Below are 22,336 nucleotides of genomic sequence, written 5' to 3' on the forward strand. Positions count from 1 at the left end.
GGGGGGGGGGGGGGGGGCAGTCAGGTACCAGAGGCGCTCACAGATGGAGCCTCTCAGGAAGGCTTCCCAGAGGCCCGGCTCTTTAACTTCCGATTTGAAAGCAAAAAAGAGAAGTGTCCCCAGCAGAGGCCAGTTAGTATGGGGGGTGGGGGGGGTACAGGATTGGGGGGTGGGGAGGACGAGGCAGGAGGAACCAGGTCCTGGGGAGACACAGAACATTGAAGCAGTGGAGCGATGTCGATTTTGGAACATGCACTCGGCTGCCGGATGGGGAGAGAATTTGCAGGGGCTCAGGAGGGGAGGCCTGGAGGTCAGTGAGGAGGCGGCAAAGTGGACAGACGAGCTGGTGGTGGTGGATGGACTTGGGGAGACCTCTAGCCGGTGGACCCACAGGCCCCGCTGGGATGTAGGGGTGAGGGAAAGGGAAGGCTCAAGGTCATGGTGGGTGGAACAGGTTCAAGGGGGGTGTCGTGGGGCAGCAGTGGGCGCCGGGGCTATCACCGTCTTCTTTCTGGGTTGCCAGGCTCTCACCCCTGGACGATGGCTCCCCCTCCAGGTTCAACTCCCAGCCGCACAGGGGGCTTCCTGGGGACCACAAGCCCCGGCCCCATGGCCGAGCTCTATGGGGCAGCCAACCAGGACTCGGGGGTCAGCAGTTACATCAGCGCTGCCAGCCCCGCCCCCAGCACCGGCTTCGGCCACAGTCTTGGGGTGAGTGGCCAGTCCTGGAAGACTCAGAAGTTGGAGGAGGGAGAGGTTTTGTCTGTTAGCAGGGGCAGAAGGGGGCCGAGGGAGGGTGGATGGAAAAAGATGGTCACCAAGGGGGAACAGTGGGGCTCATCATTCATTCCGTGTGCCAGGCATTAGGTGGGCTCTGGGGATACTACGCAGACTCACTGTCTCTGGCCACATGGAGGCTAGATTCTAGCTTAGGAGTGTCCTCATTTTAACCAGGGTACTGGCAATATGCAGATTTCAAGCCCTACCCCAGAGAATCTTCTAGCGCATCTGCAGTGGGGGCGATATGGGCAAGGCTAGAGAAGGGTCTGTGCCTCACCTCGGTGTTCCTCCGAAGAAAGGAGCCCCTGGGCCTTCTCTGTGTCCCTAGGAATCTAGGAGTCAAATTCTTTTCTCCCCAGGGCCCTTTGATTGCCACAGCTTTCACCAATGGGTACCACTGAAGCAGGAATCAGGTGGCAGGAGGTGAGGAGGTGGGCCGGGGCCTTGGGGGTGGGGGTGGCTCTGGGAGGGCTGGCACCAGGAAGCCCCGTCTGGGCCACAGACCTTGTCCCTGCCTTCATGGAGCCCACAGTCCAGGGGGGAGACAGAACTTCCATAACTGCAGTGGTCAGTGGACCTGAAACCTGCTCAGCCTGCTACATCAAAACTAAATGGAAAGCACAACAAGGGGGCGCCTGGGTGGCTCAGTCGTTAAGCGTCTGCCTTTGGCTCAGGTCATGATCCCGGGGTCCTGGGATCGAGCCCCGCATCCGGCTCCCTGCTCTGCGGGAAGCCTGCTTCTCCCTCTCCCACTCCCCCTGCTTGTGTTCCCTCTCTCACTGTGTCTCTCTCTGTCAAATGGGTAAAATCTTTAAAAAAAAGAAAAGCACAACAAGGCAGTCCACGCGACCTGTCAGACAAATATTTTTTTTTTTTTTTAAGATTGCTAATGCCCCACATTGATGAGGGTGTAGGGGAAGCAACATGTAAATTGTCTTTGTCTTGGGGTTTCCAAAGGGCAGACTGGCACTGTGTGCCCAGGTTTTAAACAGTCATGCCCTTGACCCAACGAGGCCACTTCTAGGCATTTATTTAAAAAACTGCCAAAAACCAGGGCGCCCGGCTGGCTCAGTCGGAAGAGGGTGTGACTCTTGATCTCAGGGTCTTGAGTTTGAGCCCCATGTTGGGTGTGGAGATTACTTAAATAAAATTTTTTTTTAAAAATTAAAAACTGCGAAACACTGAAATGCCCATCAAAAGGAAAGTGGTTAAGTAAATCAGAGCGTATGCGTACATCGGCATGTTACACAGCCATTAAAACGGGATACTGTCAACATATACTCATGTCCGGAGAGTGAGAGAGAGAGGGAACTCTGTACATATGGTCACGCGGGGTACTGTGTGAACCCAGGACATTTCGTTTGTTCCTTCCTTCCTTCCTGCATTTATTCCAATGACTATTAGTCAGTTGAGCACCGTTTCAGGAAGGAGGGATGTAGGAGACAGACAAGGCCCCTCTCTCATTCTACAGACAAAAATCAAGTGGACAAATGAGGAACTTCCAAATTATGTGTGAAGGGGCTACTTCAGATTAGAGGTTCAGAGAAGGTGCCTCTGAGAAGGTGCCACATTTTAAATAAATCCAGTCATGCAAAAATCTAGGGAAAGAGGGCACCTGGGTGGCTCAGTTAGTTAAGCGACTGCCTTCAGCTCAGGTCATGATCCTGGAGTCCAAGGATCGAGTCCCGCATCGGGCTCCCTGCTCAGCAGGGAGTCTGCTTCTCCCTCTGACCCTCCCCCCTCTCATGCTCTCTCTATCTCATTGTCTCTCTCAAATAAATAAATAAAATCTTTAAAAAAAAAAAAAATCTAGGGAAAGAGCATTCCAAACAGGGAACAGAGCCTGCGAAGTGTGTGAACAGAGCTCTGCTAGGAGAGGCTACCCGGGTTCCGGGAGCCTCCGGGAGCCCCAAAGAGAGGCGGGGGTGGCGGCAGGTGGCCGCAGGGCCTCCCTGTAACCTCCTGCTGTGTTCCAGCGCCCCAGCCTGCAGCTGACTGAGGACCACAGTGAGCCAGCGAGGGGGCGGGGACACCTCAGCCGCAGCCGCCGCCCCCTCCCCCGCAGCGACTCGGACCGCTACTGCCTGCCCCCAACTCCCCGGGCCCGGCCCCTGCCCTGCTGCCCCCGGACAGCGTCTGGCTCCCCTACTAACCTCCCTCTCTTCCGCCCTTGGCTCCCCTCCCCCACCTGCCCCTCTCCTCCCGCTTTTATTTATTTTGGATTAGCCGGTTGGCCCCCACCCCCCTGGTTCTCCCCTCTCAGGTCTGCACCCCTCCCTCCCTGCCGCACCCCCATAGGACCCTCCCCCCCCCAGAAGGCTTTTGTATTTGTGCATAGCTAGAGTGAGGGCGGAGGGGGTCTGCTACAGGCCGCAAGCCCTATGCTTGTTTTTTATTCTGATTTCCTCTCCTTTTCTCTTTCTTTTTTTCTTTTTTCTTTTTTTTTTTTTAAGAAACCGTTTTTTAAACTATTTCTAGGTTTGTGAATGTGAAGCCCCAGGCCGCAGGGGGCAAGGGGCCAGGTGCCCCCCCACCAGCTGAGAACAAAATGTCTATGTGGGTGTGGGCCCCTGGCCACCTCCCTCCAGCCCTGGAAAGGACAGGGTTGCAGCCAGGCCAAGCCCCTGGAACCATCCCGTCCTGTATCATATGTAAATACTGTGAGGTGAAGCCCCTACCCCTCTGTAAGACCCCTTAGGGGTGAGGGCATCGCCTCACCCCACCTGGCAAAGGTGTCCCCCTGTGTTTCTGTCTCCTCCTCAGACACCGTTACTGTAAGCTTGCAGGCCTCAACTGTGGCCAAGGCAAGCCCGCTCGCTCAGGCCCTAGGGGTCAAGGCCTTGGGCCTGCTCACCCCAAAAACCCAGCATGGGGCCAAAGGGTGAGGAAAGAGAAGGGCTCGCCCGGAGCCACTGCTGGAAAGGAATTAACTCTCCAAAGGTCTCCCCCTGCCCCCTACCTAGGTCAGGCCTTCATGGTTTCTGCTCTGAGCCCCCCATGAGCGGGCATCAAGGGGGTACTTTGGGAAGGGGTGGACCCCAGGGGAAAGCAAAGGGCTTCTCAGGGAACCCCCACATTCTCTCACTGAAGTTTCCCACCAGGATGGTCCCATGGCAGAGCCCCTTGGCAGCCCCGAGCCCCCAAGCCCCCTTCAAAGGAAAAAGAGGCTCAGGGTCTGACTTCATGAACAGTGAGTGACCTGGCTGGCATGGCAGGGCTGAGGCCCACCTACCTGCTGTTGTCCCCCTCTCTGTGTCCCTCTCCCCCAGGTCTGAGGCTGGGGACCTAAGCTCTCTCCCCCATCATAGTTCCCATCCCTGAAAACCCCCTTTGGAGAGTTAATTGTCTGTGTGAGGTGCTTAACCTATTAGCCCTGAGAACACAAAGCAATAATCTTTGTTACTGAGATGCGCGGCTGTTCGTGGTTTTGTTTTGTTTTCTTGTTTTGTTTTTTTTTTTAATGTTTCCTAATAAAAGAGAAGCTGCATTTTATTGGTTTTTATTTTGAATTTTCTACACGTTTGAGCTGAGTCATGAGAGACTCAGCTTCCTTCTCCTCCCCTTCTTGTGACCCCCGTCCCACCCCCACTGGGCCCACCCATGGGCTCAGGGCCCTGGAATTCCGTTTTCTGATTTGTTTGGGGAATTTTTTAAAAAGATGTTACACGGTGTTTTGAAGCCAGCAAGTTACCACCCTCCGGTGTCTCTTCTCTCCACATCTGTAACTTCTTTTTCCAGGTTTTATTTTCAGTTTTAAATTCCTAATAAATTATTTGAAAACGGTGCTGGCTTTGTGAGTTTTTTCCATCTCTGTGTACATTCAGGTCTAGGCACCCCAGTGACACCCTGTTTTCTCCTACCTTCTGTTCGTCTCCTGAAAGTCTGCACTTTCCATTTGACCAAGTTTCATTTACAACCTCTTGACCAGCCTCAAAGCTTAGCGTTGATGATGAGATACCACTTCACACCCATGAGGATGGCCATTATTTAAAAAAAGGGCGGGGGGTAGGGAGATAACAAGTGTTGGTGAGGATGTGGAAATATTGGAAATCCCATGCATTGCTGGTGGGAAGGTAAAGTGGTGCATCTACAATGAGAAACAGTCCGGTGGTTCCTCAAAAAGCTAAACATTGAATTACCATATGATCCAACAATTCCACTTTTAGGTATATACTCCAAGGAATCGAAAACAGGGACTCAGACACTTACACACCAATGTTCATAACAGCATTACCCACCATAGCCAAAAGGTGGACACAATCCAAGTATCCATCAACAGTTGAATGGATAAACAAAAATGTGCTTTAGCCATACAGCGGAATATTATTCAGTCATAAAAAGGAGTGAAGTGCTCATACGTGCTGCAACATGGATGAGCCTTAAAGACATTATACTAAATGAGGGGCACCTGGCTGGCTAAGTAGGCGGAGCATGGGACTCTTAATCTCAGGGTCGTAGGTTCGAGCCCCACATTGGGTGTACAGGTTACTTAAAAATAAAATATACTTTTAAAAAGACATTATATTAAATGAAAGAAGCCAGACACAAAAGGACAAATACTGTGTGATTCCACTTACATGAGGTACCTAGAATGGGCAATTCATTGGGACACAATGTAGAACAGAGGGTACCAGGAGTTGGGGAGGATGGGATCGGCAATTATTTCTGAGCGGTGACAGAGTTTTTCTTTGGAGTAATGAGAAAAATTTGGAAATAAATAGGGTAATGGTTGCACGGGTGTAGAAAATTAAACATTGTGAATATAATTAACGCCACTGAACTGTACACTCAAAATGGTAAAAATAGGAAATTTCATTATGTATATTCTACCACAATTAAAAAAAAAAACTGGGGTGCCTGGCTGGCTCAATCGGAAGAGCCTGTGACTCTTGATCTCAGGGTTGTGGGTTCGAGCCCCACGTTGGGTGTAAAGATTGTTTAAAAAAAACGGGCGCCTGGGTGGCTCAGTCAGTTAAGTGTACTCTTGATTTTGGCTCAGGTCATGATCTCAGGGTCATAAAATTGAGCCCTGCGACAGGCTCTGTGCTGAGCGTGGAGCCTGCTTAAGATTCTCTCTCTCCCGGGCGCCTGGGTGGCTCAGTCGTTAAGCGTCTGCCTTCGGCTCAGGTCATGATCCCAGGGTCCCGGGATCGAGTCCCACATCGGGCTCCCTGCTCGGCAAGAAGCCTGCTTCTCCCTCTCCCATTCCCCCTGCTTGTGTTCCTGCTCTCGCTATTTCTCTGTCAAATAAATAAATAAAATCTTTAAAAAAAAAAAAAAAGATTCTCTCTCTCCCAGGACACCTGGGTGGCTCAGTCCATTAAGTGTCTACCTTCGGCTCAGGTCATGATCCCGGGGTCCTGGGATCGAGTCCACATCAGGCTCCTTGCTCAGCAGGAAGCCTGTTTTTCCCTCTGCCTGCCGCTCCCCCTGCTTGTGCTTTCTCTCTCTCTCTCTGACAAATAAATAAAATCTTTAAAAATAATAAAAAATATAGCGGCGGCTGGGTGGCTCAGTTGTTAGGCGGCTGCCTTCGGCTCAGGTCATGATCCCAGGGTCCTGGGATCGAGCCCTGCATCAGGCTCCCTGCTCAGCAGGAAGCCTGCTTCTCCCTCTCTCACTCCCCCTGCTTGTGTTCCCTCTCTCGCTGCCTCTCTCTCTGTCAAATAAATAAAATCTTAAAAAAATAAAATAAAATAAAATATAAATATAAATAAATATTAGTTATTATTGCTATGGTCCAATATTTAAAACAAACAAACAAAAACCTAACATTGGACCCTTTGCTCCAGTTTGCCTTGAACTCAGAGAATCTTAACAGAGTAAGGTGGGGGAAACTGGCCGAAGTCGGGGTATGGGTGTAGCCAAATGGTCAGATGTGGGGGTTCCAACACCCAGCTCTTCCCCTTCCTAGCTGAAGGACATTGAACCAGCTCCCCAACCTCCCTGAGCCTCAATTTCCTCATGTGTCAAAGGAGAAGGATAAAGAAGCCAGACTTATGTAAAAGGCCACATATTGTAAGTTTCCATTTATATGAAATATCCAGAAGAGGTGAATCTACAGAGACAGACAACGGATTGGGAGGGGCAGGAGGGGAGGGGGAGATGGGGAATAACTGCTTAACGATTAAAGGCTGGCCTCTGAGGTCATAAATGTGTTTTGGAACCAGAGGCAATGCCGGCACAACACTGGGAACGTACTAAATGCCACTGAATGGTTTGCTTTAAAATGGTTAATTTTAGGGGTGCCTGGGTGGCTCAGTTGTTAAGCGTCTGCCTTCGGCTCAGGTCATAATCCCGGGGTCCTGGGATCGAGCCCCACATCGGGCTCCCTGCTCCGCGGGAAGCCTGCTTCTCCCTCTCCCACTCCCCCTGCTTGTGTTCCCTCTCTCACTGTGTCTCTCTCTGTCAAATAAATAAAATCTTTAAAAATAAATAAGTAAATAAATAAAATGGTTAATTTTATGTTACGGGAATTTCACCTCAATAAAATGAGAGTGCTACCCGTAACTTGGGTGATTGAGAATTAAATGTGAGGGCGAACAGAGAGGACTCAACACCAGGCAAGGCACAGAGTAAGTGCTTGGTGAATAGTAATTACTATCAATATCAGACTGCCCCAGATGCCTGGAAATGTGTGATCAGAGCTCAGCAGCGGCTGCCCCCTCCTGAGTGGGACCAACAGCTGCAGTTCACGCATTCACTCAACAAAGATTCCCTTAGCATCCACTGTGTGCAAGACCATGTGTTAGGCACTAATAGGGTGACCAACTCATCCTGCTTTGCAAACAGGAAGTTCCGAGTCCCAAGAACCCTTCATTCCCTGGAAAACCAGGACAACTGGTCACCTTAAAGCATTGATTTAGTATGGGTGTGTGTGTGGGGAGGAGGGTCAAGGTCAACTGGGATCCAAAAGAAGAGTAAGGGACACCTGGATGGCTCATTTGGTAGAGCATACAACTCTTTATCTTGGACTCTTGATCTTCAGGTTGTGAGTTCAAGCCCCATGTTGGACATAGAGATTACTGAGAAGAAAAGGGAAGGGGGAAGGGAAAGGAAGGGGGAGGGGAAGGAAGAAGGAAGAGTAATTAGGAAGTGCAGTGGGAGTAGTATACCAGGAGGAGAGACCAGCAGGTGCAAAAGCTTGAAGTGGGGAGAGACATGAAGCCTTTAATCACGAGCCCAAGGAAGGCCATTGGGGCTGGAGTAGAAGGTATCCCACCCCACTCCATACTGAGAGGTTAGTAGGGGCAGATGAGTCTCTAGGCTGGTTTTGTTTTTGTTTTAAGAACTTATTTATGTATTTGTGAGAGAGAGAGAGAGCAAGAGCAGAGGGAAGAAGCAGAGGGAGAAGCAGGCTCCCTGCTGAGGAGGGAGCCCAATGTGGGACTCGATCCCGGGACCCTGGGATTATGACTTGAGCTGAAGGCAGATGCTTAACCATCTGAGCCACCCAGGCATCCCTGGTTTTGTTTCTTATATAGAGCCACTGGGAAGGTATGAAGGGTGTTAGGCAATGGGGTGGAAGAGTGATGAATGAGGTTTGCTTTGGAAATACAATGGGGACAGATCTGAGAGAGGACCTTGTGGAGGGGAGCAGGGAGATATTGAGGAGGCTGCTGTGAGCATGGAGGCAAGAGATGCTGGACGAGGACCAGGATGTTTTAGGTTGAAAGAAGGGTATGGCTCGTGATGGGGCTGGATGGAGAAAGGGGTGAGGGGAGGGGGTGTTTGGAGGAGCTCCTGGATTCCTGAAGATGTGGGCTTTGAGGAAGACCAGCTTCCTTGGTGGTTGTGCTCAGTTTGAGAAATACTCTCAGCTGAGCTCAGATGCAACTGGAGACACAGTTTGGTAAGAGGAGGGATGGGAATCAGCACCTAGGGAGACCTCTGCTAAGTTAAACCCAGCCCAGTGTTACCTAAGGCCTTCTGGAAACCTCCCAACAGGCCACACAAGGGGCTCAGTGCTCTCTGTGCTGATCACACTAATCCCCCTCTTACATCCGACACAGGGGGAAACAGTAGCTCAGAGATCTGAAGTATCTTACCTAGTCACATAGCTGCTGAGTGGCAAGGTGGGACTTCCAAACTGGGTGCTTCTGATCTCATAGTTGTTTTGTTTTTCTTTATTTTTCTTCTTTCATACAATATTTGATTCATGTATAAAAATAGGTGTAACTTATTTGGATATAATTTGGAAAAACTAAGTGCAAAAAAAAACCATTTTGAGACACTCAAAGGTCTCCAAAAATGGTCTGAGTATTAGATAACACTAAAAAATTGTTATTTTTATTAAGTATGATCATGGCATTATAGTTACGTTTTAAAAAATTTATACTGAGGGATGCCTGGCTGGCTCAGTGTATGGAGCAGGCGACTCTTGATCTCAGAGTTGTGAGTTCAAGTCCCACGTTGGATGTAGAGAGTGCTTAAAAATAAAATCTTAAGGGGCGCCTGGGTGACTCAGTTGTTGGGTGTCTGCCTTTGGCTTGGGTCGTGATCCCAGAGTCCTGGGATCGAGCCATGCATCGGGCTCCCTGATTGGCGGGGGGCCTGCTTCTCCCTCTCCCACTCCCCCTGTTTGTGTTCCCTCTCTCACTGTGTCTCTCTCTGTCAAATAAATAAATAAAATCTTAAAAGTAAAATAAAATAAAATCTTAAGGGGCACCTGGGTGTCTCAGTCGGTTAGGCATCTGACTCTTGATCTCAGCTTGGGTCTTGATCTGGGGGTCGTGAGTTCAAGCCCAGCATGGAGCCCACTTCAGAAAAAATAATAAAATCTCAACAAGAATTCATACTCAAAGCTTTTCCTCTTAAATTAGGAGCAAGGCAAGGATGTCCACTCTGGCTGCTTCTATTCAACATAGTATTGGAAGTCCTAGCCAGAATAATGAGGCAAGAAAAAGAAATAAAAGCCATCCAAATTGGAAAGGAAGAAGTAAACTTATCTCTGTTCACAGATGACATGATCGTATATGTAGAAAACCCTAAAGAGGGGTGCCTGGGTGGTTCAGTCGGTTAAGCATCTGACTCTTGATTTCGGGTCAGGTTGTGGGACTGAGCCCCATATCAGGCACGGCCCTCAGCAGGGAGTCTGCTTGGGATTCTCTCCTTCTCCCTCTGCCCCTCTGCCTGCTTTCTCTCTCTGTCTCTAAAATAAAATAGGGGCGTCTGGGTGGCTCAGTCGGTTAAGCGTCTGCCTTTGGCTCAGTTCATGATCCCAGGGTCCTGGGATGGAGTCCCTTATCGGGCTCCCAGCTCAGTGGGGAGTCTGCTTCTCTCTCTGCCCCTCCCCCGGCTTGTACACTCTCCTCTCTCTCTCTCTCTCTCGCAAAAACAAATAAATAAAATCTAAAAATAAATAAATAAATAAATCTTTTAAAAAAGGAAAGAGTCCACAAAAAAACTGATAGAATTAATAAACGAATTTAGTAAAGTTGCAATCTATAAAATCAACACTCAAAAATCAAGTATGTTTCTACACACTAACAATGAATAATTGGAAAAGGAAATTAAGAAAACATTTCCAATTACAGTAGCATCAAAAATAATAAAACACTGGGGCGCCTGGGTGGGTCAATTGGTTAAGCGTCTGCCTTTGGCTCAGGTCATGATCCGGGGGTCCTGGGATCGAGCCCTTGCATTGAGCTCCCTGCTCAGCGGGGAGCCTGCTTCTCTCTCTCCCTCTGCCTCTCCCCCAGCTTGCCCTCCCTCTCTCAAATAAATAAATAAAATCTTTAAAAAAAAAAAAGTAAAACACTGGGGCACCTGGCAGGCTTAGTAGGTGAAGCATGTGACTTGATCTCAGGGTTTTAAGTTCAAGCCCCACATTGTATGTAGAGATTACTTAAAAATAAAATCTTTACAGGGACAACTGGGTGGCTCAGTTGGTTAAGTATCTGCCTTCGGCTCAGGTCATGATCCCGGGGTCCTGGGATCGAGCCCCGCATTGGGCTCCCTGCTCAGTGGGGAGCGGGCTTCTCCCTCTCCCACTCCCCCTGCTTGTGCTCTCTACCTGACAAATAAATAAATAAAATCTTCAAAAAAAAAAAAAAGAAAGAAAAAGTTGGAGGATTCATACTTCTTGATTTCAAAACATATTACAAAGTAAAACAAACAAAAACATACTACAAACTACAGTAATCAAAACAGGCATATAGACAGACACAGACCAGTGGAACAGAGTAGAGAGCCCAGAAATAAACCCTCACTTACATGGGCAAATGATCTCCGACAAGGGTGCCAAGGTCATTCAATGTGGAAAGGACAATGTCTTCAACAAATTGTGTTGGAAAAATTAGATATCCACATGCAGAAGAATGAAGTTGGACCCTTATCCTATGCCATCTACAAAAATGAGCTCAGGGGCACCTGACTGGCTCAGTTGGCAGAGCATGTGACTCTTTTTTTTTTAATTTAAGTAATCTCCCATAATCTCTACAGCCAGCATGTGGTCTGAACTCAGGACCTCCTCCCACCCCGCCGAGATCAAGAGTCGCATGCTCTACTGAGTGAGCCAGGCACATGCCCCTAGAGCATGTGACTCTTGATCTTGGGGTCATGAGTTCAAGCCCCACATTGGGGTTAGAGTTTACTTAAAAAAAAAAAAAGTTCAAAATGGATTAAAAACCTAAATGTGAGACCTAAAACTACAAAACTCCTAGGAGAAAGCATAGAGGAAAAGCTTCATGCTATTGGAGTTGGTAATGATTTCTTAGATATGACACCAAAAGCAAAAGGCAACAAAAGCAAATAGGACTACATCAAACTGAAAAATGTTCGTGCTTAAAAGGACACAACAGGGGCTCATTCGGTTAAAGCATCTGCCTCCAGCTCAGGTCATGATCCCGGGGTCCTGGGATTGAGCACCACATTGGGCTCCCTGCTCTTCGGGGAGTCTGCTTCTCCCTCTGACCGTCCACCCCCGCCCCCAGCTTGTGCTCTCTCTCTCTCTCTCAAAGGAATAAATTAAAATTAGAAAAAAAAGGTGGGGGGGACACAACAAAGTGAAAAGTGACCTACGAAATGGGAGAAGATATTTGCAAATGATCTATCTGATAAGAAGTTACTATCTGGACTACATAAAGAACTCCTTCGCTGGATGGTTTGGCTATGGGAAAAAAGGTTTGGATACTTTGGGATACGGCCTCAATGTGCTCATCTGTAATAGTCCTTAATCATAGGGTCTCCTGCGTAAAGCTCTTAGGATCTTTCCTGGCCTAGCGCTCAAGGAGTGTTTGCTGTTGTTGCTGTTTTGCTGTTGTTGTTGTTGTTGAAGAGGGCTCGGGACTACGAGGCAGGTGCACACAGGTTCCAATCCCAGCCCTACCACTTTCTAGCTGTGTGACTTTGGGCCCGTGACTTAAGCTCTCTGAACCTGTGTCACCATCTGTAAAAGAGGGGAAGATGGTGACAACAAGCATAACTATGTCAGAGGATTGTTGCTAGGCTGGAAAGCCACGCACGTGAAGCTCTCAACACAGTGCCAAGCAAACAGAAGTGCTCAGCACGTGGTAGCCATTAACTGCTTTTAAGCATTTCCTGACAGCAAGAGCCTTGTCTTTCAGGGGTGGGGCAGGTGTGACCTTGCTGGAGTGTGGGTACGCCGTCACCTGAAGGAGCCAAGAAGCTGTCCTTAGCTGTTCTTTCCACTGGAGGGTGTGTTCTTCCCAGGCTGGGAGAAGCTGTGTGGTACACACCTGTGCATGATTCTGGGGGCAGCCTAAGGTCATGGTACAAAGAGTGTAGGGGCCTGGCGGGGTGCATTCCTCATTTCACACATCTCTGTCCAGGGGAAGAGGGGTCTGGTAGTAGCCTGACCCCTCCCCAACCAGGGGCTTTGCCTAAGCCCCAGCACAAAATGCACATGGGAATGTGTTCAGCCTGCCTTTGTGGCAAGCCTCCAGCTGGTGGAGGGAGGAGGAGAAAAGGAGGGAAGTAGACAGGACTAACCCTCTTTCTGGCCTCAAGGGGCCTCAAGCACTCTCACCCAGCACTACAATTCCCTGTCATGAGGTGATATTGTGGTATCATAAGCACCAGATCCAACTCACATCTTGGTCCTGCTATGGGACACCGGGGCAGTCCCTTAACCTCTCTGATCGTCTTCTCTGCAAAATGGAGTTTTGTAACTGGACCCACCTCGGACGTTTATGCCAGGTTCTTAGCATGGGACCTGGAATAGAGTTAGTGCTCAGGAAATGGGACTTAATACTATTAGCCTTAGAGGATTTCGTAGCACCAGCTTCTCCTCTTTCCTCAGACCCAACAGGAGCAGTGCCTGTTCCTCTGTTTCATTCTGACCCCGGAGAACCCACACAAGAGGGACTTAGCATTTTGTTGGCCAAGTCTTCCCTTTCCTTGGGTAGCCGTCACCCATTGTGGAGGCTAAAGGGGAAGACCCTTTCATCAGGTTGATGTGGGGTCCTGAGCTAACCTTACTTTCTCCCCCAAGGCTCTCCCAGCCTCCACCCACCTCTCGGTGGGCACTGAGTCTCTGTCATCCCAAGCAGCACTGTCCAGTAGAACCCTCTGGGACGATGGAAACGTTCTATTTCTGTGAGGCACAGTGGCCACCAGCCACATGTAGCTACTGAACACTTGAAAAGTGGCTAGTGGGGCTGAGAAACTAATTTTTAATATTATTTAATTGTGGGGCGCCTGGGTGGCTCAGTTGTTAAGTGTCTGCCTTCAGCTCAGGTCATGGTCCCAGGGTCCTGGGATCAAGCCCCGCGTCAGGCTCCCTGCTCTGTAGGAGGCCTGCTTCTCCCTCCCTCACCCTCCCCTGCTTGTGTTCCCTCTCTTTCTGTGTCTCTCTCTGTCAAATAAATAAATAAAATCTTTAAAAAATATATTATTTAATTGTAATGGATTTAGATAGCCACAGGGGGCTGATGGCTACTATATTGGACCAATGTAGAAACCTCAGACATATGAAGAGTCGGATGACTTGAAATGATCCCAGGCCGAATGCAGGCAGAGTCAGGCCCAAGCAAATAAATCGCTTGCTCTTTCTGGGCCTCAGTTTCCCCATCTGCTTACTAAATGCTGTTTCAGTGTTAACTCATTAGCTGAAGGAATTTTCCTGGGGCTCCTGGTTTGGGACAAAACATGGGAGCGCTTCCAGATGGATTTCTTCTTTTTTGGCCCTGGTGCACACCCAAGGGAAAAGTAGAGAGAGCTGGAATCCTGGAATGCTTGAGCAGAAGCCACCGGGTTAGGATTAGGCCACTGGATTCTGTACTGACTCGGACATGGCATAACCATGCCAGGATGGAGGGCAAGGGCTCAGTGGGAAGAGGCAGGTATGGGTTCACATCAGGGTGTGGCCACTTCCAGCTTTTCCTCAGGCTGAGCCTGGGATCATGACCTGAGCGGAAGGCAGACACTTAACGACTGAGCCACCCAAGCACCCCCTTATTTATTTATTTATTTATTTATTTATTTATTTATTTATTTATTTTATTCTACAAGTCAGATCCAAGCCTTTGGAACTCCAAAGCCCCTTACAAACCCACATTGGGGAAAGGGGGAGGGGGCAGTATTAATGTGGTGGGGAAAAATAAAACATGTGCCTTAGAATTAGACATGCTTAATAAAAAAAAAAAATTAAAAAAAAAAAAAGAATTAGACATGCCTAAGTTTGGGCCCCTGCTCTGCCATTTGCTGGCTGCGTGACCTCAGGCAAGTCAACCTCACCTCTCTGAACCTGTTTACTCATCTGCCAAATGCATGATTGGTAGGGACTACTCACTGAGACCCACAGCTGAGACCCAGGCCCATGAGAAGGCTTGGAGGCAATGATAGAATTAGGCTGAGTGCAAAGGGGGTGGGGTGAGGGTCAAGGTTCCAAGCCATGCAACCTCCAGAAATAATCTCTTCCATTAAAAGGTGCTAATGAAAATACATACACGGGGCGCCTGGGTGGCTCAGTTGGTTAAGCGACTGCCTTCGGCTCAGGTCGTGATCCTGGAGTCCCGGGATCGAGTCCCGTATCGGGCTCCCTGCTCAGCAGGGAGTCTGCTTCTCTCTCTGACCCTCCCCCATCTCATGTTCTCTGTCTCTCATTCTCTCTCTCGCAAATACATAAAATCTTAAAAAAAAAAAAAAGAAAATACATACACCACTTCCAAGATCCCTTGCTCCCAGGGCTTGCTTGTTGGTAAAGGTTATTCCGGCCACAGAGTCAAGGCCAACTCAGAGCAGGTTTGGAGCAAAGCAAATACTACAGCCTTATCTTGGGGACACAGTGTGGGTATAAAGCAGGAGGCCATAAGTGACTTTAGTCCTTCCTCTTGCTCACCAACTTGACAACAAAATGAAATTCCTTGTATTGGCTGCTCTACTCATAGGTAAGCAAGTCTCCCCGGTCCCGTCCCTTCGGTGCTAAGATCTCACTCCTCGGGATTGGGGGCTACAGCTAACAGGGCTGGCTGGACCTGGAGCTCTCTATCGGGCTTAACAGAACCCATGCTGGGGTTCCCTCAAGTCCCCCCAACAGCTGGCACCTTTTCAGCCTTAGGTCCGAACTCAGACGATCCCTCTCAGAAGGGCCTACCAGCCCACCTGAGCGAAGAGAGACCTTTCTCCTTTCTGTCCACCGCATGGCCTTGGTATGGGGTCTTCCCAGCACCTACCTTTGCCTGCAATTTGTATCTTGTTTCTTGTTGATTCAGTTCCTCTTTTTAAAGCTTTACTTAAATTAAACTAATTATTTATTTATTTTTAAGTAAACTCTACCCCAACCTGGGGCTTGAACTCAAGACCCTGAGATCAAGAACTTCATGCTCTACCAACTGAGCTAGCCAGGTGCCCCAATTCATTTCCTTTTTATTCTCCACCCCCACAGAAGCATGGGCTCCATGAGAGCAAGGATAGAGCTGTTGGTGCCATTTACTGAATGAATGAATGGAATCAGATACATTGGGATTCAGATCCCACCTCATTCATTCATCATTCTTTCATTCATTCCACATTGATGTATCAGAGGCTCCGAGGTATCAGGCTCTGGGTTGAGACTGAGGACTCATAGATGAAAAATCCATGCTCCTTGCCTAGGGAACAGACACGCACACACACACACACGCACACACAAACACATACAAACATGCACACATACACAGGCACACACATGAGAAGAGCTGTGTGCAGGTCTGGCCTGTGCAAAGAACAGAGCTGGCTGGATCAGAGACAGAGAAAACAGGGAGGCAGGAGGGAGGTCTGGAGATGGGCCAAGGTGGCCAGGCCATTCCTGTCTGCTGCCAGTACGGAGGCTGCTCATAGGGGAGAGTGACCAGCCGCCACCCTTACTTTGCCCTGGGGTTTAATTGTTTTTTAAGATTTATTTATTTATTTGAGGGGGGAGGGGCAGAGGGAGAAAGGAACCTAAGCAGACTCCACCCTGAGCACGGGGCTCAATCTCACAACCCTGAGACCATGATGTGAGCCAAAACCAACAGTCGGACGCTTAACCGGCTGAGCCACCCAGGTGCTCCTGCCCTGGGGTTTAAACATATGGAGCAGCTCCAGTGCGCACAACAGATCAAAGGAAGAAAGGGCAAGGTGTGGGGCAAAGAGATGATACTGGCAGCCGATTGAAGGGGACCCCAAAATCATATAGTGCCCTCTTCTCTTTAGGGTACCAAATTTCACAGGCTATGGCTCTGAAAATGAGGTAAAGGGGTCCTGCTTCCTGAGTCTGTTGTGCCAAACCTTGTGCTACAAGCAGACTTCTTAAAAACATATTCATTAGATATTTATTGAGCACCTACTATGTGTCGGGTACTTTCCTTAATTGGTGTGTTGATTATTTCATTCATATAACTCATCATATACTTACAGAGCGCCTACTATGCATCAGGCTCTGGGGAATAAAAGCCCTGAGGCCTTGAGTTTATAGTCCAGCGAGCAGGAAGCATTAAATAAATAGATGGAGACAGACTGCTAGAGGTACGAAGAAGCAAAGGACATAAAGAAAAGTGATAGCAGAAGAGCCACTTGGCTTGGGTGGTCAAGAAAGAGGAGGTGGCATTTTTTTTTTTAAGGTTTATTTATTTGAGAGAGAGAGTGAGAAAGCGGGGGAGAGGCAGAGGGAGAGGGAGAGAGAATCCCAAACAGACCCCATACTGAGTGTGGAGCCCGATGCAGGGCTCAATCCCATGACCCTGGTGCCCTGAGGAGGTGGCATTTAAACCAAGATCCTCCAGCTTTTTGAAAAGTGAGATGACAAGCATGCTGGCAGAGGAAACAACAGGTGCATGGGCCCTGAGGCAGAAAATAGCTTGTCCTGTTGAGGATGGTAGGCCACCCAGGTCTCCTGACTACTCCTTATACTCCTGCCCCATCTCAACCCCACCATTCCCCACCTAACCCATTTTATTTTATTTTAAGATTTTATCTATTTATTAAGAGAGAGACAGCGAGAGAGGGAATACAAGCAGGGGCAGAGGGAGAGGGAGAAGCAGGCTCCCCACTGAGCAGGGAGACCGATGCAGGGCTCGATCCCGATCCCAGGACTCTGGGATCATGACCTGAGCCCAAGGCAGATGCTTAACGACTGAGCTACCCAGGCACCCCCCACCTAACCCATTTTAGATCCCACTTACCATGTTCCAATTTTTCCACCCTCTAACACAATATCCAATTCCCTTATTTATTTCATTTATTGCTTATTGGTTTCTCCCCCAACTAGGACATAAGTTCAATGATGTTATAGATTTTCTATTTGCTCGCTGATGTATCTCCAGTTCCTAGGGCAGTGACTGGGCCATTGTAGGTGCTCAATAAATATTTGTTGGATAAATAATGGGGACCCCACTGAAAACATATGTTCACACAAAAACTAGGATGCAACTGTTAATAGCAGCACTATTCATAAGAGCCAAAAATTATAAACCCAGATGTCCATCATATGATGAATGGATAAACAAAATGTGGGTCTGTCCATACAGTGGAATACTATTCAGTTATAAAAAGGAATGAAGTACTGTTATATGGTACAATGTGGATGAACCTCAAAGACATTATGCTAAGTGAAAGAAGCCAATCACAAGAGGCCACATGTTGTACGATTCCATTTACATGAAGTGTTCAGAAGAGGCAAATCCATACAGACAGAAAGCATTTTGGTGATTGCCAGAGGGGCACGGGGAACAATCGCTAATGGGTACAGGGTATTCTTTTGGGGGTGATGAAAATGTTCTGGAATGAGTGGTGATGGTTCCACAACTCTGTGAGTATACTAAAAACCACTGAAATGTACATTTTAAGTGGTTAAATGGTGAATTTTATGTTATGTGAACTTTATCTCAATAACAAATTATTTTTTAAAACGTTTTCCAAAAAGAAAAAAATCCCTACTCACATTACCAGGTTCCTGCATCCAGCTCTCTTCCGAGGAGGCAGCTGGTGGGGTGCGGGGGGCAGCGTGGGGCCAGAGAGCAGGCAAGCAGTGAGCGGGGCTCCTGGGCGCTGGCGGAGCTGATAATCAGGACGTATTTAAACTCTGGCTGTGTCTTCTTGCAGTGGCCGCTGCCGATGAGGGCATCAGCCCGCGGGCAGTGTGGCAGTTTCGCAACATGATCAAGTGCACGATCCCCAGCAGTAGCCCCTTGCAGGAGTACAACGACTACGGCTGCTACTGTGGCCTGGGTGGATCCGGCACCCCTGTGGATGAACTGGACAAGTGAGTGATCGATCGGCAGAGAGGGCGGAGTGACCGTGGGGTGGGGGGAGGGCACAATCCAAGGATCTCACGAGGAGGCACAGAAAGGGGAGTTGCATATTTGCTAAAGATAACATATTTTCACCTCTTGTCATAAACAAACATGCTCCAAGAGGACCCTGAATCCAATGCTCTATCAGGAGGAAAAAGCGAAAGGTTGGAGATTTAAGTAGTAGCGGGTGCTGCTGCCCTCTAGTGGCAGAACATCGCAACACAAGACACTGCAGAGAAGATTCAATTGTCCTCTTAACCCCCCAGCAGGGGTTAAGACTCTCACTGCATCTTCAGAATATATGATTGTACTATATGCCTGCGACCATTTTTAAATCGCCATAAATAAACATGAAGGACTAAAGTTTTTTCAAGCCACAGGACCAATATCTTCCGGAGCATGTCAGCTAAATCATCCCTACCTGTTCCCGAGGCTGACCTGCTTCCCTGCCCCTCTCCAGGTGTTGCCAGACGCACGACCACTGCTACTCAGAAGCCAAGAAGCTGGACAGCTGTAAATTCCTCCTGGACAACCCCTACACCAAAACCTACTCATACTCATGCTCTGGCTCTGAGATTACCTGCAGCGGTATGTTTAGTCTCTTGTTGGCTTGTCAGCCCTCAATAGACAGGGGAGGAAATAATAGTAATGATATCCACCATTTATCAATCACTTCGTTGGCGCCAGGCTGTGTCTCCTTGAATCCTGGCAAAAACCCTAGGTGATCGGTATTATTATTATACCCATTTAACTGATGACGAAACGAAGGCTCAGAAGGCTGAGCCAATTGCCGTGGGGCACACAGCTCATACATGGTGGTGTTTGGTTTTTTTTTTTTTTAAGATTTTATTTATTTATTTGAGAGAGAGAGAGAGAGACAGTGAGAGAGGGAACACAAGCAGGGGGGAGAGGGAGAAGCAGGCTTCCCGCGGAGCAGGGAGCCCGATGTGGGGCTCGATCCCAGGACCCTGGGACCATGACCTGAGCCAAAGGCAGACGCTTAACGACTGAGCCACCCAGGCGCCCCGTGGTGTTTGGTTTTGAACACAGGTCTATATGACTCCAAAGTCTCTGCTCTTAACTGCCATGCTATACAGCTTCGTTATTTCATAAAAAAGAGTTTAGAACTACCATTTATGAGTTTCTTATTACCTCCCAGGTGCTAGGCTAAGGTTTTAATAACCCCATTTTCCAGGTGAGAAAGCTGAGACTCAAAATAGCTACTTGCCCCAAATGACACAGCTTCTAAGTGGAAAGGCCAGCATTTGAACTCAGTTGTTTCTGATATCAAAGGTTCTGGTCTTAACCACTAAGTTATGCAGAGCTCCTGGTGAAGTATGTCCGTTCAGGAAGGTAGTTCTGAAGAGCAGACGATTCAGAGAGGTGAAGGGTATTGTCATGCTAGGCCAGCATCTGGATTTGCACTACTCTCTACTACGCACCCACAGACGGGTCCCATTTTTCAAAACTGTACATACAATCTTGGAATAACCACAATTCAAATCCAGGAGGCCAAGAAAGAAAAATTTTTTTAAATAAAGATTTTATTTATTTGACAGAGAGAGACAGCAAGAGAGGGAACACAAGCAGGGGGAGTGGGAGAGGGAGAAGCAGGCTTCCCGCGGAGCAGGGAGCCCCATGCGGGGCTCGATCCCAGGACCCTGGGATCATGACCCAAGCCAAAGGCAGAGGCGAAACGACTGAGCCACCCAGGCGCCCCGGCCAAGAGAAAAATTACCAGGGGCGCCTGGGTGGCTCAGTCGTTTCACGTCTGCCTTCAGCTAGGGTCATGATCCCGGCGTCCTGGGATCGAGCCCCACATCAGGCTCTTTGCTCAGCAGGGAGCCTGCTTCTCCCTCTCCCTCTGCCTGCTGCTCCCCCTGCTTGTGCTCTTTGACTCACTCCCTCTCTCTCTCTCAATCTGACAAATAAATAAAATCTTTTAATAAAATAAAAGATTACTGAATATAAGTAGAGGTACGTAATTAAATTATGGGTAACAAAATTGAAACTCATTTTAAAAGTTATTGTTGTTGTTTCTTTTGGTTAAAAAGGTAAACAAGGCCAAAGTAATGTAATTTCAAACTCTTCAGAGGTGTATCACAGAAAGGAGAAGATGCCTATAATCCTACCTCCCAAAATAACCAGTTGGATATATTGCCCTTCATTTTCCTTTAGTAAAATATCTTGGAAACATGTCCACATATGGGTATACTTAATTATTTTAAATATCTGTATAATATTCTACTGTAAAAACATTTTGTAATTTTTTAAATATGTGCTATAAAGTAGAGAAATTGCCTTGCTAAACTTCACTAAGGTGAGATGTACAATATTTTGCTGCCTTGAGTATATGTTTTAGTGTTTTCCATATTGCCTTTTTTTTTAAGATTTTTTTTATTTTATTATTTTATTATTTTTTTAATTTTTTTTTTTTTTTAGATTTTATTTATTTGAGAGAGACAGAGACAGTGAGATAGCACAAGTGGGGAGGAGAGGGAGAAGCAGGCTCCCCACAGCAGGGAGCCCGATGCGAGACTCGATCCCAGGACCCTGGGATCATGACCTGAGTGGAAGGCAGACGCTTAACCAACTGAGCCACCCAGGCGCCCTTCCATATTGCTTTAAAGTTGCTTGCCTACGTTATCAGAGATCTATAGCTATATGAGTTTTAAGAGCTCATTTTTTTTTAAAGATTTTATTTATTTGAAAGAGAGAGCACAAGCAGGGGGAGGGGCAGAGGGAGAAGCAGCTCCCCGCTGAGCAGGGAGCCCGATGTGGGGCTCCATCCCAGGACCCTGGGATCACGACCTGAGTCAAAGGCAGATGCTTAATTGACTGAGTCACGCAGGTGCCCCAAAAGCTCATTTTAAGTCAAATAGGACTTCCCAAAAGGCACCCATCACGCGTAGGATTGCCAGATTATACACATGTTGCCCAATTAAATTTGACTTTCAGATAGACAATGAACATTTTTTTTATTCTACATTCCAAACACTGCATTTATTGTTTATCTGATAGTCTGGTATTTTTATTTGTTAAATCTGTCAACCCTAGGGCGCCTGGGTGGCTCAGTTGGTTGGGCGACTGCTTTCGGCTCAGGTCATGATCCTGGCGTTCCGGGATCGAGTCCCACATCGGGCTCCCTGCTCCAGGGGGTCTGCTTCTCCCTCTGCCCTCTTCCCTCTCGTGCTCTCTGTCTCTCATTCTCTCTCTCTCAAATAAATAAATAAAATCTTAAAAAAAAAAATCTGTCAACCCTAAATTTGTATCAATAGAATGGCTACAAGATTATTCCAGCTAATTCTTCCCGCCCCCAGATTGGACAAAGCAGGATCTACCTTGGCTCAGTCCTCTCCTCTTGCTCTTTTACAGACAAAAACAAAGAGTGCCAGGCCTTCATCTGCAACTGCGACCGCAATGCTGCCATCTGCTTTTCAAAGGCCCCATATAACAAAGAGCACAAGAACCTGGACACCAAGAAGTACTGTTAGTGATTGAGCATCCCCCTGGGAAAGCATCATCCCTATGTACCGCATAGCCTTCACCTTACCCTGTCTCCTCCAATAAAGCACTTTATTGAAAGGCCTCAGGTTTGGAGACTGTTTCATTCTCTGTGTCTCTAAGTCTCTTCTTAGTTTTTTGTGAGCATCATTCCTTCTAGCCTTGGAAGTTGAATTAGAGGGCTATTTCTAGGGAGTGAACACCATAAGACCTGAATGATTAACAACTGATTATTTACTCTGTGCCAGATTGAAATGCATAATATATCTTCTGAGGTAAAAACCTACCTCTTTTTCATTATCCCCAGGGCTGGGGGAGAGAGAAAACTAATCCCTTTA

The 22,336-nt window shown here is 48.0% G+C and overlaps 2 protein-coding genes across 2 annotated transcripts in view; both read left to right on the top strand.

The window, feature by feature from the left end:
* MSI1 (musashi RNA binding protein 1) overlaps window positions 1-1,181 on the top strand; it is a 19,604-nt gene extending 18,423 nt beyond the window's left edge. Inside the window, exons 13-14 of the mRNA XM_044921187.1 lie at window positions 524-711; window positions 1,140-1,181. Of these exons, the coding sequence (XP_044777122.1) occupies window positions 524-711; window positions 1,140-1,181 (230 nt within the window). The remainder of the gene's footprint in view (window positions 1-523; window positions 712-1,139) is intronic.
* A 13,890-nt stretch (window positions 1,182-15,071) lies between these two features.
* On the top strand, window positions 15,072-22,082 carry PLA2G1B (phospholipase A2 group IB). Its single transcript, XM_021703604.1, has 4 exons — window positions 15,072-15,131; window positions 18,304-18,463; window positions 18,955-19,082; window positions 21,870-22,082. The coding sequence occupies exons 1-4, from the start codon at window positions 15,098-15,100 to the stop codon at window positions 21,986-21,988; spliced, it is 441 nt and encodes a 146-aa protein (XP_021559279.1). The 5' UTR covers window positions 15,072-15,097; the 3' UTR covers window positions 21,989-22,082.
* Window positions 22,083-22,336: the final 254 nt, after the last annotated feature.

This window comes from Neomonachus schauinslandi, chromosome 14 (genome assembly GCF_002201575.2).
Source record: "Neomonachus schauinslandi chromosome 14, ASM220157v2, whole genome shotgun sequence".
Lineage (NCBI taxonomy): Eukaryota > Metazoa > Chordata > Mammalia > Carnivora > Phocidae > Neomonachus > Neomonachus schauinslandi.

What these genes read in the sequence shown, in the direction of transcription:
- PLA2G1B (XM_021703604.1), top strand. Translation starts at nt 15,098, where the DNA reads ATGAAATTCCTTGTATTGGCTGCTCTACTCATAG. An exon ending in ATTGGCTGCTCTACTCATAG is followed by an intron (nt 15,132 to 18,303) that starts GTAAGCAAGTCT and finishes GTCTTCTTGCAG; the next exon opens with TGGCCGCTGCCGATGAGGGC. An exon ending in CCTGTGGATGAACTGGACAA is followed by an intron (nt 18,464 to 18,954) that starts GTGAGTGATCGA and finishes GCCCCTCTCCAG; the next exon opens with GTGTTGCCAGACGCACGACC.